Below are 14,469 nucleotides of genomic sequence, written 5' to 3' on the forward strand. Positions count from 1 at the left end.
CTAATACCTGTATTTTTCAAATATATATATTTTTAAAGATAAATGAAAAAGGTAATTGAAAAAACACGGTCTCCTCACGTATTAGAAGGACAATATCAGTCACCAGAACCAAGGACGGGCGTTTCTGGATGAATCCAACATGGTTAAAATGGAGTTAGAAGTTATAATGGGTTTGTATAGGAAGGGGGCGTGTCTGATACAATTAATATCAAATATCTAAACACTGAATCAAGAAACTTAAAAACTGTATGGGGGGCTCACAAAATATATCCCTTTAAGTTTAGTGCACATAATAAACATTGAAGTTTGAACATTTTCTTTTAATCATTTTATCTAATAGAAGTGCATTGCTGATTTTGTTTTGGCAGTTCATGGACCCACCCGTCTGCTCAGTAAACATTTCCTGGGAGAAATCATTTTAGAAATGAATGTCCCATGTTCTCAGTGATTGCTTAGTTAGCAGATAAGGCAATGATGACCTTTGTACAAATTATAATTTAGGCTCTTAGCAGACGAGTAAATGGTATGAACCCTTGTCAACAAATAATTGTGTAAACAGTCACATAAGTAGTGCAAAAAGAACAATGGGCTACCAGAAACTAGTTCTAGGTAAACATCAAACCTAGCATCTGTCTAAAACACATTGTATGTAAATAGCATTCTTAACATTTGTGGTTTGATTTGATTTGATTTATTTGCACAACATTTTTGTATACATTTACAGGACATGTTAGTTATTTCCGAGGGAAACATTACGTGATAGTTGTTGTGCCGGTGAGGTAAGAAACCCTGGGGGGCTTATGTAAGAACCTCACCGTTTACATTACATATAATGAGAGTTATTTAATATTAAAAACAAAGACAGAAAAAAAAAAGAAGAAAAAAAAAAAAAAGAAAATATAAAAGTATATACCTATGCTAAAGGGTATAGTACATTGATAAAAATAAAAATAAAAGTACAAGACTGAGCAGAAGAGACAGAACAAAAACAAAACAACAAAAAGTATTGAACAAAGCAAAACAATTATGCTATTACATATTCATGTGAATAAGGATTAAATTATTTGGAAACTGGTCTAGTTTTCCATTTGGGTATTTAAATTACTTATTAGGCTTCTTTTATAGGTATGTAGGGAGGATGTGGTAGCCACCAAACTGAAATGGGCGTTCCATAATGAAACTCCTTTGTACTTGATGGCGAACTGCCCCCTATTGGTGGTACATAGTGGGACATGCAGTTGGTTTGCTTGCCTAGTGGGATATGGGTGAAAGCTGGAATTTGGCTGGAAATACAATTTAAAAATATAGCTGCAAGCAGCGATAATACGGGGCCAGTGAATAGAGAGAGAGAGAGACATGGAAACGGAATAGATTGAAGAGAGAGAGAGAGAGTGACATGGAAACAATAGATTGATGAGAGAGAGAGAGAGATGGAAACATAATGGTTTGATTGGACATCTCAACCTACTGCCATTAACAGGATTCAAACTCTCAACCTTCAGACTAATAGGCTGCAAAACTACCTATAGTGCTATAGCTTTGTCCAGGCTGATATTGTCTGTTGAAGATCATAAACTCTTGCCTTCTTTCATGAACCAAGCCCCTGTTTCACTAACACTAAGATCACTCGTTCACAAACCATTTACCAATGAAGAAATTGTACATCTCCTCAGAACCAAAACTAGTGAAAGTAGCCGATCTACAAGCTCACAAACCATGAAAAGTTGTGAGATTGTAGATCAGCTATTTTCAGAATGAAGTATGTCATACGTTGAAAAAACGTACTCTCAAATAAGCATTTCAGGTTATCTTTACCATTTGCACATGTATTCATTGATACAGTCATGTTGTTTGCAATTCAACTTAAATTAAGTCTGCATCAAGTGAGGCTTGAACTGGCGACCTTGAGATTGTGAGGCATTTATTTAAGGGAGACGCCATTGGCCCAACAGACAAGTAACTGTGAAAAAGGAAATCACACAGATCATACAGTTTCACGCAAATAGCTGAAAAATCCTGGGTTTAAGTGTTTTTCTAACTGCTCAAAATTGCGGACAATCTAAGGGCGGAGCTTACTGGTCAAAGCGATAGATGTGTTCCTCATGAGTCAAGGCACAAGTGTAAGCAAGTTTCAGGACTTTCGGCCAAACGAGGCATGACTTTTGCCTGTTTAAAGTTTGCATTTTCAAAAAATTGCTATAGCGCCCCCCTTTGGCCAATTGGAGTGAGATTGGTTTCAGTGATATTTGGAATGACTCTTTACATTACTGCAACGTTTCAAAGAAATGTGAGTCTTGCATGTATGTGTTAGGGGCAGATGAATAATTTTCATAAAACTGCAATAGTTAAAATCTATTTCCTCCTGGGATTTTTGAGTAATCTGCACAAAACATTTTACACATGAACTTAGGACCTTTGCCGACAAAACAAAAGCGGCGGATTTTCCATAAGTGAAAAAATGCAGAAGTTATGAGCCAATGGCTGTTTTTCATATAATTCAAAATGGTGGGCGATCTAAAGGTCAGAGGTCAAAAGTCAGACCACGAAAGTTGTCGGGCATGAAGAGACGCATGTGTGTATCGAAGTTTCATGGTTGTAGGTCAAACAGGGCATGAGTTGTACCTGTTCAAAGTTGGCACTTTCAATTGAGTGCTATAGCGCCACCCTTTGACGAATGAGTGTGAGAATTATTTCTTGGTAGTTTTTCATGAGCATCTACCATATGGCCGAGTTTCGTAAAAAGCGTATGCACGGTTAAGCCAGAACTGGCAAAAACAAGTATTTTTCAAACTGCTCAAAATTGCGGAAAATCTAAGGGCGGAGCTTAATGGTCAAATCGATACGTGTGTTCCTCATGAGTCAAGGCACATGTGTAAGCAAGTTTCACGACTTTCGGCCAAACGAGGCATGACTTATGCCTGTTTAAAGTCTGCCTTTTCAAAAAATTTGCTATAGCGCCCCTTTTGGCCAATTGGAGTGAGATTGGTTTCAGTGATATTTGGAATGACCCTGTACATTTCTGCTAAGTTTCAAAGAAATGTGAGTCTGCATGTATGTTTTAGGCACAGATGAATAATTTTCATAAAACTGTAATAGTTCAAATCTATCTCCTCCTGGGATTTTTGAGCAATCTGCACAAAATGTTTAACACTTGAACTTTGGACCACTGCCTACAAAGATTTCCAACGGATTATCCATAAGTGAAAAAATGCAGAAGTTAGGAGCCAATGACTGTTTTTCATATAATTCAAAATGGTGGGAGATCTAAAGGTCAGAGGTCAAAAGTCAGAGTGTGAAAGTTGTTCATCATGCGTAGACGCATGTGTGTATCGAAGTTTTATTGCTGTAGGTCAAACAGGGCATGAGTTGTACCTGTTCAAAGTTGGCATTTTCAATTGAATGCTATAGCTTCACCTTTTGACGAAAGATTCTGAGAATTATTTCTTGATCGTTTTTCATGACCATCTACCATATGGCAGAGTTTTGTAAAAAGCGACAGCACAGTTAAGCCAGAACTGCGAAAAGTGGCAGAAGTGACAGAATACTGCCAATAACAATACGGTTCCAGAGCAGAGCTCTGGCCCCGTAATGATTTGGGAGGTGGGTGTATTGGTATTTAGTTTTATATACAAATAGACATGTTTGGAGTACATTTATATTAAAGATTGTTAGTATACTGAGTGTTGAAAAAAGGGGTCAAACAAACAAACAAATAAAAAACCTGGGGAACATGGGGAGTCTGCAGTTCAGACTGTAATGGGGAGTTTACTCCACAATGTGGGAGCCAGGAGAAGAGTCTAGTGTGGAGCATTGTCCAGGATGAAGGTACAGCTTTCCTGTGTTAGCTGATCTAAGTGAGTGGTAAGGGGTGTTCATGTCTTTAAGGTACGGGCCAGGGGTGTTATGCCCTTAATTGCCTTGTAGGGTCAACATCAGTGTTTTGTACTGGGTGTGGCCAGCAACCAGCGGTGGAAAAGTATCAATACTGCAATGTAGAAGAACTCTTGTTACAAGTAAAAGTCCAGAATTCAAAATTTTGTTGAGTAAAAGTACAAAAATATTAATATCAAAATGTAATTAAAGTACCAAAAGTATAAATTACTCATAATGCAGAACGTCCCATTTCAAGTTTTCAAGGATAGCATTCTTCGGAAGTGCATTATATGTCTATGAGAGCCGGCAAGTACTGGCGATGAGGCGAAGTGGGCGGGGGGGGCGATGTTGATCTGAAAAGATGGATTTTATTTATCTTTTGGACGATGTCGCCCGGCGATCGTCCGGAGACTCGCCGGCTGTTAAAACGTACTGTAAGACCTGTTAACTCTTTAACTGCCAGAGTATATACACAATCTACCCCCTTCCCTGCCAGAGAATAACATTGCAAAAATAGGTAAAATGTGAATTCTGTCTCCGTTTATTTTTTAACATTGAAGTGAATCGAGCAGAAAATCTTCGCATCGCGTTATCTCCTGCTTCCTTTGTGATAAATAAAAAATGTAAAAAGCAAAAAATAATAATAATAATAATTTTTAATTTTTTCAAAAATCTCGTCAATCTCGTCGACGGCTGGCTGAGCCATGCGGAGAAAAACGAGAAATCTCGTCAATGGCAGGAAAAGAGTTAAGGAGGGAGTCGCAAAGGTCAAGCCTGAGACTGTGGCCTGCCCTGGATAAGGTGATAGACAGACTCCTTGGTGAGGAACGGTCTAATCTTCAAAGCAGGTCATTTCAGTTACACTGTCCAGAACTCCTCTACCCCTGCAGTCCATCTGTTGCAAAGCTCAGCACGATAGACGGAGGTCATCTACATTCTACTGTGTTTCTTTCTTTATCACTTTAGTTTGAGCTCCAATCACAAGTTCAGATGAGTGTTGCTGCTGTTCTTAAGGTAGTCAGTGATACCGCGTTGGCCAGTAGGTTCGAACGTCTCCCGTGCAAGTCACTGGCGCGTGTCTTGATGGAACCGTCTAACTGGGATTCACAAGTATGCCTTGATGGGAAGCACTAGTGTCTCATTTCCATCAACATGTACTATCCACTGATGATGAGGTCACATGGTTTTCTTCCAACTCTGCATCTGTCTGCTTGGAACTTGACTCCAGCATCCTGCTCTGCTCCCTGACAATTGTTAGCTAATGGAGCAAAAAACAAAACAATTGATGAGGATGAAGTAATATTATGAATAATACGTTGTTTAATATACTGATAAATACTGTGACTAAATAACAGCATGGCTTGAAGTATCAAAACTTGTGTGTGTGTGTGTGTGTGTGTGTGTGTGTGTGTGTGTGTGTGTGTGTGTGTCTGTGTGTGTGTGTGTGTGTGTGTGTGTGTGTGTGTGTGTGTGTGTGTGTGTGTGTGTGTGTGCGTGCGTGCGTGTGCGTGCGTGCGTGTGTGTATCCATAAACATTCATGCATGACTGAACCAAACCAGAATTAATTAATTTGAATGCATGTCAGTTTTAATTGAGTTTGGCATTCATTACCCTTCTTTTTTGCAACCTACTAGTATATTATAAATTAACTCTCTGTCAGAAAGACGAGAGACAATTTAACAGAGAAACAAGATGAGGCCATTCTTCTTTTGTTGTTATTTGACAGAGTTTTAATCACTTAGACCCTCTACACCTGAGTTTGAACTGTAATCGGTGCTTCCTTTTTCTATCTACCCCAAATCTCTTTGACGGAAATAGACGATCTACAAGCTAACAACGCAACACTTTGCAATGCTTTGGAACGTGTTGTGAGCTTGTAGGTCGGCTATTATTGTCTAATGTTCCCCCCTGAATAGGGTTGCTGTTGTTTTAGTGGTTAACCCATTAAGACCGGGAACGCATCTGTGTCATTTTAAGATTTAGTTGGCTATTCAAAAATAGCAGATCTATAAGCTAATAGCGCTTGTAGATCTGCTATTTTTTGAAAAATCGTGGAAAATGTGTGCAAATCTTTGAATGCATATATATATATATATATGTTTAAAAGTGTTTTTTTTTTGTACGATCTGTGCTTCTGGGGGTCCCGGGGGAACAACATATTTTGAGATGTGGGTCCACGGCCAAATACATATCATTTTGGGTGGTCCTTCACATGGAAAGGTTTGAGAACCACTGATTATAGCAACATATTAACCCTAACCCTAACCCTAACTGTTAGGATTTAGAAGACATTTGTAGAATTCCCCAGAAGCAAAGATTTGAGTTACAAATGTTCGCTTAAAAAATATATATATTCAAAGATTTGCACACATTTTCATGATTCTTTCAAAAAATAGCAGATCTACAAGCTCATAGCACGGCACTCAAAGTATACGATAATGGTTAAAATCTAAAATGACCGGTCTTAATGTGTTAAGAAAGTAAGATGTGAATATAGCTGCAAGCAGCGATAATACGGGGCCAGTGAGAGAGAGACAGACAGACATGGAAACTGGAGAGAGAGAGAGAGAGAGAGAGAGAGAGAGAGAGATGGAAACTGGAGAGAGAGAGAGAGAGAGAGAGAGAGAGAGAGAGAGCCATGGAAACGGAATAGATTGAAGAGAGACATGGAAACGGAATAGATTGATGAGAGAGAGAGAGATGGAAACAGAATGGATAGATTGGACATCTCAACCTATTGCCATTAACAGGAATCGAACTCTCAACCTTCGGACTAGGATAAGGATAATTCCTTTTAACAGGTTGTTCATGAAAGTCCTTGTGGTCTTGTTTCCAATAAGAACCTGTGAGCAATTAGGGGTTAAGAGTCTTGCTCAGGGACAAATTTCATTTCATCGACGCATATGCTGGGATGGCCTGGAATCGAACCTGGGGCAACCAGGGCCTCTGGTTCCCTAGGCGTGCTCACTAACCACCCAGCTATGGCCGCCCCATGATAGGCTAATAGGCTGCAACATAGTGCTATAGCTTTGTCCAGGCTGATGTTGTCTGTTGAAGATCATAAACTCTTGCCTTCTGTCATGAACCAAGCCAACACTAAGATCACTCGTTCACAAACCATTTACCAATAGAGAAATTGTATGTCTCCTCGCTACCGAAAACAGTGAAAGCAGCCGATCTACAAGCTCAGAAACACGTTGCTATCTGAAAAGTTTTGTAGATCGGCTATTTTCAGAATGAAGTATGTCATACATTGAGAAATCGTACTCTCAAATAAGCATTTCAGGTTATCTTTACCATTTGCACATGTATTCATTGATACAGTCATGTTGTTTGCAATTCAACTTAAATTAAGTCTGCATCAAGTGAGGCTTGAACTGGCGACCTTGAGATTGTGAGGCACTCATTTAAGGGAGACGCCATTGGACCAACAGACAAGGAACTATGAAAAAGGAGATTACACAGATGATACAGTTTCACGCAAATAGCTGAAAAATCCTGGGTTTAAGTGTTTTTCAAACTGCTCAAAATTGCGGACAATCTACGGGCGGAGCTTAATGGTCAAATTGATACGTGTGTTCCTCATGAGTCAAGGCACATGTGTAAGCAAGTTTCACGACTTTCGGCCAAACGAGGCATGACTTATGCCTGTTTAAAGTCTGCCTTTTCAAAAAATTGCTATAGCGCCCCCTTTTGGCCAATTGGAGTAAGATTGGTTTCAGTGATATTTGGAATGACCCTGTACATTTCTGCAAAGTTTCAAAGAAATGTGAGTCTGCATGTATGTTTTAGGCACAGATGAATAATGTTCATAAAACTGTAATAGTTAAAATCTATCTCCTCCTGGGATTTTTGAGCAATCTGCACGAAACGTTTCACACTTGAACTTTGGACCTCTGCCTACAAAAATTTCCAACGGATTTTCCATAAGTGAAAAAATGCAGAAGTTAGGAGCCAATGACTGTTTTTCATATAATTCAAAATGGTGGGAGATCTAAAGGTCAGAGGTCAAAAGTCAGAGGGTGAAAGTTGTTCAGCATGAGGAGACGCATATGTGTATCCAAGTTTCATGGCTCTAGGTCAAACAGGGCATAAGTTGTACCTGTTCAAAGTTGGCATTTTCAATTGAGTGCTATAGCGCCACCTTTTGACGAAAGATTGTGAGAATTATTTTTTGATCGTTTTTCATGACCATCTACCATATGGCCGAGTTTCGTAAAAAGCGACTGCACGGTTCAGCCAGAACTGCGAAAAGTGGCAGAAGAAGAAGAGACAGAATACTGCCAATAACAATACGGTTCCAGAGCAGAGCTCTGGCCCCGTAACTAGTAGCAGGAGACTCACTTTTGGTTGTTGGTGCTTTCTCTTATGTCCCATGTAGATGAATCCCATGATTATCAGCAGTATTATCACCAACACTGAACTGATAATAACAGATATCACACCAGATCGCTCCCCTGGAAACAACAAGCATTTCACAGTTATCATTCTGTGGTGAAAAGCATGATAAACCAATATGAAAACTCCCATAACCCATTAAGATTTTAACCACTTAAAATCCATAACCACTTTTTTACATTTTTTAACCATATACAAGCTCATATCTTGGCACTGAGTGCCGCACTATGAAAATGTGTGCAAATCTTTGAATATATTGCATCAGCGGTTCTCTAACTTTTTCATGTCAAGGGCCCCCAAAATGATATGTATTTGGCCGTGGACCCCCCATCCCAAAATATGTTGTTCAAGGGACCCCCAGAAGCACAAATCGGAGTAAAAAAACATACACACATATATAAACATATACACATATATGCATATATATATATATACACACACACATATATATATATATATATATATATATATATATATATATATATATTTAAAATATATATATATATATATATATATATATATATATATATATATATATATATATATATATATATATATATATAGTCAAAGATTTGCACACAATTTTTCTAAAAATAGCAGATCTACAAGCTCATAGCGCAGCACTCGGTGCCACGCTATGAGATTGTTATATCTGCTATTTTTGAAAAATGCAACGCGTTTTGAGCTTGTAGATCAGCTATTTTTGTTACTTTTGTGTGACATAGAATGGCGGAGTACGAGATTAATTTACGAAAAAAGTTACTAAATATGGAGATAAAAAACTCAAAATGTCACTGATGCGTTCCCGGTCTTAATGGGTTAAAAACCCTTTTCGTTGAATAATAGTATAATTACTATTATTCGTTTATTGTCTAATAATAATATCATAGGTACAATAAATAGTTAACTGAGTAGTGGAACATGTTGTTACCTTGCAGGCCAGTGTTATTGTGATGTGGAATCAGTGTTGATCGTGGTGCCTCTGTCCTCATGTTGTTGGATGTGGTGGTTGGTTGTGCTTCTGAACACAAAACAGGGTTTTGTTAAAAAACTAAAGAGGTATAATCTTTTTTGTTACGTGGGACTGAAATAAAAAGTGCTGAAATAAAAAGCGCTGTCCCACAACAACTTGTCACCATGTCATCATTGTATCTTAGATCTAATAGTTGTTTATGACCTTCTGAAATAAATACTACATGACAAAGAACACTCTACTCTGTGGATATTATGACAGGGTGTGTATCAGTGTTGCCAGATGTACGATAATTATCGTATTTGTACGATCATTTTACCCTCTATAATTCCCAAAATGTCCATATGTACGATAATTTCGCCATATCACAAAAAAAGTGCATGAATTTAATAAATTCCCTGGCTGCTGGTTTGGGATCCAGTTTGGCTTTTCAAAATAAGTGAGGAAGTCAGGAAATCTGACCCTAGATCTGTAATTGGAAGCATTATAAACACTGGTTGCATCATTCCAGTCCAGTTTCAGGCTTTTATTTGTGTCCAGGAAGTTGCCTGCTTCCACACAGCATATGTGATGTGTTTTGTAACGTAGGAGTCTCAAACAAGATTGTTTCTTACACTAAATACGCATTTTTTTTGTGAAATTATATATTTACACGTGTGATTTCTCTTTTTTGGCTGTGTACGACACACTAGTGTTGCCCATCTGGCAACACTAGTGTGTATTACAGTATGTAAACAGTGATTAACTGTAGACTCTAATGAGCAGAAACACACACGTCTGATGATAATTGAAACCCAGAAAATGGTTGTCTGCCTCGTTACTTTGAGACTATTTCAACTGCATGTTGCAGACAACGCATGCACACAACCAGGTGGTGACTATGGTGACAGGTTGGACAAAATCGGTTGCATGTTGATGAGGATGATTATGGTTTACAATTCCAAGCCTATTGTTATGCAGTGGTGTAAAGTAACAAAGTACATTTACTCAAGTATTGTACTTGGGTACTTTGAGGTACTTTTACTTTACCAGTATTTCCAATTGTCTATACTTTAATTCAACTCCACGACATCTCAGAGGCAAATATTGTACTTTTACTCCACTACAATTATTTGAAAACTTTAGTTACTATTTACTTTGCACATACAAATATATTACATTATAAAACATACATTAACCACTTTAGCCCTATTTTATACCTAGGCTATTTGAAAACTGGCGAAAATAGGGCCCCAAATCTCTTAGCTGAAAATAGCATAATCTACAAGCTTACAACTTGAAACACGTTGCGAGTTTGTAGATCTGCTATTTTTGCCAAACACCAGAATAGGGACGCTAGGGTTCATGTGGTTAATAATACGTGCAGGTTTGAGTGTCCTGTCAGATTTACCAACAACAACGATGCGGATGACATGCTCCTTCATTTGACTGTTTAACTTGGGGATGAAACATCGGTAGCTGCCGTTGTCAGAGAACGTCACGTTGGTCAGTTTCAGCGACACGTTGCCGTTCGTCAGTCCGTCTCTGGGGAGCACGGTCCTCCCAAAGTACAAAGAGTTCTTCATGGCGGTCATCTCCCTGCCGTCTCTGTACAGGTAGACATACTTTCGGTTCAGGCCGTCCTTGGGGTTGGGGTTGGCCTTCAGGTCGGGTCGGGACCACTCCACCGTCAGGTCCGCTACGTCACGCGGAGGCACCAGGTAGCAAGGCAGGACGATGTCATCACCGATCACAGCCACGATTGGCCGGGACGGACCAGCCACAAGAGATTGCCCTGAGTGGAGAAAGATTTTTTTTAAATTACCATGAGTAATCATTCCTACTGTAGAACAGGTACATTTACCCACCACACTGGCTATTAATTATGCAATCTGGTGTAGCGGGAAGGCTCTGTATTATTAATGATGACATACTATGATGCTTACAATTGTTCATTACATATATAATTGCACCTGAGTGAAGTCATGGACAATTGTACACATACTGTATGTCATACATGGGCCGCCGGCCGGGGGGCCACATGCAGCTCTCACCTTCACTTAATGCGGCCCCGCAGGTTTGTATCGGAACACTGAGATATTTATTTCAGCTGTTACAATCCCAAACATGCAATCATGACCCGTCTATATTATTAGTTTAATGACTTGTATTTAATGTATTTGTATTTAAGTTCATAAAGTTAAGTTAAGTAACTTAAGTGTAACTAAATGCATTTGAAATCAAATGTTACTTTTCAGGATTCTAATTGAAAAATACCAAAAAAGAATCCGGATTTCCAATTCCAAAAGTAGAAAAAATTGCAGATCTACAAGCTCAAAACGCGTCGCAATGCGACACGTTTTGAGCTTGTAGATCAGCTATTTTTGTTACTTTTGTGTGACATAGAATGGCGGAGTACGAGATTAATTTACGAAAAAAGTTACTAAATATTGAGATAAGAGGTTTCTGCCCGACAGCAACAATATGCAATGTGGCACTCTCCATCATCAAAGTTGCATCACCCCTGCTGTATGTGTACAGAGATATTATTTACGTTCAAAAGAATGTTGGTGGTGGTGACCATGACAAAGCATTCAATGTTCTCCTGTTGATGAACTAAGTCAGTCTTGATGTTGTTTATTTTAGACAGAACTAACCTCGCACCGGTACCTGTGGAAAGCATCGTTTTTTATTTTGATTGGTTGATTGAATACTTAAAGCCTAAATAACATTTAGGCTAGAAGGATAATACAGAGGAGAAAAAGAGAATATGAGAAACAGAGGCAGTGTATCACCCCTCATTTCAATGGGATTTAATAACTATCTCCACGTGTAGTTTTCTGACAGATGCTTTTAATGTTCAGTGCTCTGATCCTGTCTAGACTACTGTATCTAATAATTGGCACACACATCACATGCACGCACCGTTTTCTGTATCCAGTATCCACCCTAGACCCAGTCTAGACAGGAGATTAAATGGTAAATGGTACATTTCTACTGCACCTCTAGCACTATACAAGGTGTGTTGCGTGCGCGAAACACACACACACACACACACACACACACACACACACACACACACACACACACACACACACACACAGCTGAGGCAACCATAAGGCACCAACCTGCTCATCGGTTGCAGTTAGTGGTTCAGTGTCTTGCTCAAGGTAATCTCTCAAGAACAGATTCAGAGCTTCGCAATCTCACAACGCATCGCGAAGTAGAGTACTTCTACATCTACAATGCATTATTGATACTTGTCCTTAAGTAAAACGTTTGAGTACTTTTTCCACCACTGCCGCCTTGTTGTGGGCTTCAGGCACCCGGATATATTCCGGAGAGCGGTGTTGATGGCAACTACACCAGGTTGGGGCACAGTATTCGGCTGCAAAGAAGACGAGGGCTTGCGTGGAAATTGGTAGTGTCTTGGCCGAAGCGCACTCAATGTTATGGAAATATTATGTGTACTTTTACTCCACTACAATTATTTGAAAACTTGAGTTACTAGTTACTTTGTGGATTTTGATTATTATAACAAAACATACATTAACCACTTCAGCCATTTGAAAATAGCCAATATACAACACACAATGCGTCGCTTCAAAAGATTGCTACACATTTTATACATTTGAAAACTTGTGAAATGGGACATTCTGCATAATGAGTACTTTCTACTTTTGGTACTTTAAGTACATTTAAGTACAACACTTTTGGACTTTTACTCAAGTAAATATTGAATTTCGTACTATTACTTGTAACAGAGTATTACGACATTGCAGAATTGATACTTTTACTTAAGTAAAAAAGTGTGAGTACTTTTTCCACCACTGACACTGATAGTACTACCCAAGTATCTAAGATTATTTAATTTTTTGGGGGTTAGCAGTACAGTTATTCCACCAGAGGGAGGCAGGGGGGAGCTCCTCCACAGATGTTATGTTTAAGCGTCGTCATGGAAACGGCAAAACAACACATGGTCACGTAACCATATCTATGATCATCATAACGTCAAGCGTCAAAGACGCGTGGCATCATATTTATAGCCTACCGGCGTGGGAAAGTTGAAAGTCGTAAAGTTTTTAATGTCGCTAGACTCGTTACTGGACCTAATGGGAGCTAAATCAATGACTTACAATATGTGACACACATGGGAAATTATAACTACATTACAACTATAATGTTGTACATTTTGTAGATTTACTCAAGTACTGTACTTAAGTACAATTTTGAAATATTTTTTACTTTACTGGAGTAGGCTACTCCCTGATTTTCAGTCTTCTCCTCCACTACGTACATCTCAGATCCAAATATTGTATTTTTACTTTTACTTTACTACATCTACATGTATATAAAAACTTTAGTTACTAGTTGCTTTGTATATTTTGATAATTATATAATTACAAACATACATTACCCACTTCAGCCCTAGGCTATACATTTCAGCCATTTGAAAATAGCAGATCTACAAGCTCTGCTATTTTCAAAAGATTTTTATACTTTTAAAACTTGTGAAATGGGACATTCTGCATAATGAGTACCTTCTACTTTTGGTACTTTAAGTACATTTTGATACCAATACCTCTGTACTTTTACTCAAGTACATTTTTGAGCATTTCCACATTGCAGTATTGATACTTTTACTTAAGTGAACATTTTGAGTACTTTTTACACAACAGGACGCATGCATGTCCTGTTCAAAAGGACAGCTGAATATACTTCTAAGAGACTGTAAATAAATGAGACTATAATAATCATAGTTACAGTGATCAGTGAGTAAATTACCTTGAACGAGCGTCAGAAGCAGCAGACAAAGGAACGAGACTTTACTAAAGTTCTGTGTAATAAAACTCCAGGTTGAATCCACGTCCATGTAGTTGAAAAACAACAACAATCAAACACAACTTCCAGTGATTCCTTTCAGTTGTTTCTTTAATGAAGAATAAACGCCTTGATGATCAACTGGTTCACATTAAAGTCTCTTCTTTTAATATTACTGCTCTGTCCAGGAGGTAACCAGACATATCGCCCTAAAACCATTTCGCCCCTGTTTTTGAGCGGACATTTCGCCCACCCCCGGACATTTCGCCCGGACATTTCGCCCATCCCAGACGTTTTTCCCAGACATTTCGCCCACCCCCAGACATTTCGCCCGCCCACCCCCAGACATTTCGCCCTGCAATTATATTGTGCGACATTCATTATAAATATATAATCCATCAGTTGTGCGAGATTCATTATATTG

The 14,469-nt window shown here is 38.7% G+C and overlaps 1 protein-coding gene across 2 annotated transcripts; it reads right to left on the bottom strand.

Moving 5' to 3' along the window:
* Window positions 1–2,972: 2,972 nt before the first annotated feature.
* Window positions 2,973–14,199, bottom strand: LOC311034884 (butyrophilin subfamily 3 member A2-like). Of its 2 annotated transcripts, XM_084042915.1 has the most exons (5): window positions 14,010–14,199; window positions 10,636–11,019; window positions 9,204–9,293; window positions 8,219–8,331; window positions 2,973–5,131 (listed from the first exon to the last, which is right to left on the bottom strand). In XM_084042915.1, the coding sequence occupies exons 1-5, from the start codon at window positions 14,095–14,097 to the stop codon at window positions 5,021–5,023; spliced, it is 786 nt and encodes a 261-aa protein (XP_083899041.1). In that variant the 5' UTR covers window positions 14,098–14,199; the 3' UTR covers window positions 2,973–5,020. The 2 variants fall into 2 exon arrangements, with proteins under 2 accessions (XP_083899041.1, XP_083899042.1); XM_084042916.1 differs by lacking the exon at window positions 8,219–8,331.
* Between the last annotated feature and the right edge of the window lie 270 nt (window positions 14,200–14,469).

The sequence above is a fragment of the Gymnoscopelus microlampas genome (genome assembly GCF_963454915.1).
Source record: "Gymnoscopelus microlampas genome assembly, chromosome: 19".
Classification (NCBI taxonomy): Eukaryota; Metazoa; Chordata; class Actinopteri; order Myctophiformes; family Myctophidae; genus Gymnoscopelus; species Gymnoscopelus microlampas.